Source organism: Apium graveolens, chromosome 7 (genome assembly GCF_009905375.1).
Source record: "Apium graveolens cultivar Ventura chromosome 7, ASM990537v1, whole genome shotgun sequence".
In the NCBI taxonomy this organism is placed as follows: domain Eukaryota; kingdom Viridiplantae; phylum Streptophyta; class Magnoliopsida; order Apiales; family Apiaceae; genus Apium; species Apium graveolens.
The window spans coordinates 51,449,796-51,455,061 of NC_133653.1; the positions used below are offsets into that span (position 1 = coordinate 51,449,796).

The 5,266-nt window shown below is 36.9% G+C and overlaps 1 protein-coding gene across 1 annotated transcript; it reads right to left on the reverse strand.

The window, feature by feature from the left end:
• Window positions 1-884: 884 nt before the first annotated feature.
• On the reverse strand, window positions 885-4,298 carry LOC141673622 (uncharacterized). The gene is made up of 5 exons (XM_074480375.1): window positions 3,323-4,298; window positions 2,317-3,152; window positions 1,804-2,111; window positions 1,611-1,716; window positions 885-1,520 (listed from the first exon to the last, which is right to left on the reverse strand). The coding sequence occupies exons 1-5, from the start codon at window positions 4,296-4,298 to the stop codon at window positions 885-887; spliced, it is 2,862 nt and encodes a 953-aa protein (XP_074336476.1).
• Between the last annotated feature and the right edge of the window lie 968 nt (window positions 4,299-5,266).

Below are 5,266 nucleotides of genomic sequence, written 5' to 3' on the forward strand. Positions count from 1 at the left end.
CCTTACCAATAAAAGCATACTTCACTGGAGGCTTTCGTAGTTTCTTCTTCTGTCCAAGATACGGCTTAACATAATCCCTTGTTAAATTTGCTTTAAAATTTCTCCACTTTGCTCCTGCAGACATGATCAGCCCCTTCTGAAGTTGCTTGGGGACTTTAAATGTCTCCTGAAACCAATGTTATGCTCTACATGAGTACAAGAAAATGCAAAATTTACAAAGTGCATAAGAAATTGCTTATTTATATACCTTCACATCGATCCATATTTTCTCCTTTAGTTCATCGGGTACCTTTGACCAGTTAGGATAATCAATCGGAATCATCGTCCTAGCCAACATTCCGGTGTAGGACTGTAGACTGTGCCTTGCATTCCCGACTAGAACTCCATGTGCATTGCACGATACCTTTGTTTTCTTGCCCTGCGCCTTCCTCACCACCACTTTGTGCATAGCGGAAACCCCTCGGGCAGATCCATACCTTTTCTTTATAGTTTCGGAAGTAGTGACTGTTGCCTTCGTGTCTTCCATAGAATCCACATTTTCATCTTGAGGTTCTGTTTCCGGCTCCAAGCTTTTATCCACCTCCTCATCTGACTTGTCTTGTACTTTAGATATTTGTTTTTTATTTGCCATTTATCTTTTTCAATCTGAAAATGAAACATATATTTCATTAGTCACAATCATATATAAATAGTTATAAACAGTCATAACTAAACTAGTGAAGTATGCATACATAAACAGTTATAAACAGTTATAAACAGTCAGACACGATGACTATATGCATTCATAAACAGTCATAAACATACGAAAATTCAAATAATATCATTAGGCATAAACAATGCTAAACAGTTACAAAAAAGGAGATACATGACTGCAAATAATATTGTCACTTCTTAACCCAAGTGCCCATAATATTTTCTCTAATATTTTTTACAACATCTTCACCGACATCACATATAGGAATTTGGCAGCAGAATGGGGGATTTTCCATGGTTGTGTCTCCTAAATCATCGTCGTTATACACATCTTGGTAGTCTCGAGTTGTAGAGGTTAATACAACGGACCATTTGGCATCCACCGGATCTTCAATATAATAAACTTGCTTTACTTGATCCATAGACACATATTTATCTCTCTTGTGGCCTTGTCGACTTAGATCGACAAGTGTGAACCCAAGATCATCCACCTTAACTCCCTTGTCATTATCTTCCCAATTACATAAAAATAACGGGGCTTTGAATGCATGATAATCTAGCTCCCATATTTCTAAGATAACACCGTAAAATGTCAAGTCACTTTCTACAGGGTTCAAATCTTTAGCGCTAGACACTTGGACAGTTTTAGCAACTAAAGACACTCCGCTGTTTTGAACAACCCTCACACCGTCTCGCTCTTTTGTAAAGTATCGGACCCCGTCTACTAGATAAGCTTCGTAAGTCAAAACTGAAAATGATGGTTTTCCGGCTATCCATCTTATTGTCTCTGAAACTCCTCCAGGATTCTCCTCCATTTCCCTACTAACCTACACATTTTCAGAAACAAAATACTTCTAAATTCCATATTACTACAGAGCAAATAAATTAGGCACAAATGAAACTATAAAAATACTAACTTTTTCTAGAAACCAATCGGCAAAAAGGCGATTGTGCTCTCTCAAGAGCCAATGAACACTTTTCTTTTTTTCTTGATGGATTCCCTCTAGATACTCCTTATGCATTCTAACAGAAATTATATAATCATTAACTAGCCAGTAAATATATAATTTATATATTAATTGAACAGCCAAAAAATTAATAAATTCTTACAAAATATATGGTTGTACTTCAATGTTGTTTAGAAGAACATGTAAATGAGCTTCATCCCGCTCTTTTTCATCGATTGATTTCATTGTCACAACAGATAATGGACCACTTAACTTGCCTTCATCTTTACGAAGACCAGCAGTGGTGCAAGCTTGCTTGACAAACTCTTGGCAGAATTCTACTGATTCTTCTCCCAGATAACATTCAGCTATACAGCCTTCGGGGTAATAACGGTTGTGTACGTAACTCTTCAACACCTTATTAAACCTCTCAAATGCATACATCCATCTATAAAATACCGGCCCACATAACTGTAATTCCCGAACCAAGTGCACTATGAGATGTATCATTATATCAAAAAAATGATGCAGGAAAGATTTTTTTCAACTCACACAAAGTTACTATTACATCTGATTGCAATTTATCTAGTTTCGATACGTCTACAACTTTGCTGCACAAAGCATTAAAAAAGAAACACAACCTAATTATGGTGACCCTGACTTTTTTTGGAATTACCGCACGAATTGCAATAGGAAGCAGTTGTTGGAGTAAGATGTGGCAGTCGTGGGACTTCATCCCAAACATCTTTAATTCTTCCATGGAAACACAGTTTTTAATGTTTGACGCGTGTCCATAAGGAAGTTTCATGTGCATTAACGATGACAACATTTTCTTTTTTTCTGCCTTGGACAAATTAAAAATCGAAGAGGGTAAGTAGGTTTTTTTTTCTCCTTTTGGTGGAGCTAGATCAGCCCTAACCCCCATGTCAATCATGTCAAGACGAGAAGCTTCACTATCTTTAGACTTAGATTTCATATTTAGTAGTGTGCCGATCAAGCTATCACACACGTTCTTCTCGACGTGCATGACATCTAAACAATGACGGACATGGTAAAACTTCCAATATTCTAATTCGAAAAAAACCAACTTTTTCTTCCATGGACAATCAACCTTCTTTGACTTCCTTACTTCCTTCCAAAACTGAAATTTAATTTTATCTTGCAGCAATAAAACCTCTTCTCCAGACAGAGGTTGACGTGCCTGCCCTAATTTTTGTTGTCCATTAAAAGCGGCCTTTTGCTTCCTATATGGATGATTCCTAGCCAAGTAACGCCGATGGCCTTGGTAACACATCTTCCTGCTATGGCTTAAATACTTGGCAACTGTATCATCAGCGCATACTGGACAACACATATAACCTTTATTAACGCATCCGGACAGATTTCCATATGCAGGAAAGTCATTTATTGTCCACAATAAAATTGCTTTTAAAGTGAAATATGACTTGGTGTATGCATCATAAACATTTGGTTCACCTTCTTCCCATAACTTCTTTAAATCATCGATTAAGGCTGTAAATATACATCAACGTCATTGCTAGGCTCATGTGGACCGGAAACTAAAATTGTTAGCATCATAAATTTCCTCTTCATACATAACCACAGAGGAAGATTATAAGTCACTAATACTATTGGCCAACAAGAGTATCTATTGGTTAGACCGTTAGTATGTGGGTTGATACCATCTGCAGACAATGCCAAACGAATATTTCGTGCATCACTACCGAAGGCAGGCCACCTATAGTCGATATTTCTCCAAGAAGGAGAGTCGGCTGGATGCCGCATCTTTCGGTCTTCTATTCGCTGCTTTGAGTGCCAGGTCATTAGTTCAGATGTAGAAGGAGATTTAAACATCCGTTTGAATCTCGGTATAATTGGAAAATACCACATTACTTTAGCAGGAACATTAATCCTTATTTTACCATCCTTTCCTAACTTCCAGCGAGATAAACGACACTTAGGACACTCGGAAGCATCAACGTTTACCCCCCGATACAGTATGCAATTGTTTGGACATGAGTGATATTTTATGTATTCTAGGCCCACGTCGGATAAGGTTTTCTTGGCTTCATATGCATTAGGTGGCATCACATTATCCTTAGGAAGGAGAGAGCCAACGGTAGACAGCAAATCGTTAAAGGCACTATCACTAATTCCGAACCTAGCTTTCCAATTGTGCAATTTTAGTATCGACTTCAACTTGGTACATTCACTACCCTCATACAAAGGTTGTTCAGCATCAACCACAAATCTCCTAAATTGATATAACTCATTATTGTACTCACTCGAATTATATGCAGCATCACAAACATTGACTGTTTCTGATGCAAGGCCAGGGGAAGGTATCGGTGTGCGGGCAGACGTAGGTGCAGGGGCAGGCGTAGATGCAGGGGTCGGAGCATTTCTATTAACTGATGACCTACTTGTAGACCCTTGTGTATGCCAAATCCAATCAAGGTACCCCAGACTAAAACCATTTTCATATAAATGTCCCCTGATAATCTTAACTGTAAATTTTTTGAAGTTAGCACATCTTTTACAGGGGCAGGGGATTCTTTTAGGATCACTAGCATTTTCCTCGGCAAATATCAAAAACTCTTCAACCCCGATTTCATAGTCAAGTGTGTCTCTATCTTTGAAAATCCAAGTTCTGTCCATGCTATTCTCAAACTACCTGATTGTCAAATAACATATTAATTTACTATATACTATAGTACATTTACTACCTAGTATAATCAATATAAAATTCCTATATTCACTCATAAACCATGATATTTACAATGACAAGCCCCGAACACAAATATATTTACAAACTACACAAACACAAATATATACAAGCACTTGTTATTACATGTAAATTCGTATTTTAACTTCACGGGGTCTATAAAACATAAAAAAATACAAAAATTTCTAAGAGGACAATTTGCAAACAGTTTTAGACAAATAACTACACATATAACTACACATGCAACAACTACACATTTCAATTTCACATGCATACATACAACTACACAAATGTATACATGCAGCCCAAACAAATATAAATAGATATGTAAAGAAGAATATACCTAACAAAGCAAGCTCCAAAATCCCAAAAAACTAACTCCGAAGCCCAAAATCCAACTTAACTCCAAGCTCCGAGCTTTAAGCTTTAACAAACCCTTAGCTCCAAGATTTAAGCTCCAACAAACTCTACTCCTCACCTTAAACTTCAATGAACACACTTCACTCCTTAATCTTCGAATCTGTCACAAAAATTGAAACAAATGAGAAAAAAGAACATTTGAAAGTAAGAGATAAGTTGAAGAAATTGAGAGCTTTAATTGGAGATTGAAAGTCTAATCGGAAATTGAATACATTTGAGAGTTCTAGGTTTAGCTATGAGCAGTCGAGAGAAAGGGGGAATGAGGTGAGTGTTTTGTTTGAAAATGCAAAACCCGTTTTGTTTTGTAATTTTTTGTTTTTGTTTTGATTTTGATTTATTTTTAATTTTATGTTATAATCTTATTATAGTGAATGAGTAATAGGCGGGAGGGGAAATATACTAGGGGGGGAAAGGAAAATATTTGGCTAAGGGCGGGGAACAAAAGGGAGAAGCAGCGGGCTCTAATTTTTTAAAATTGAGC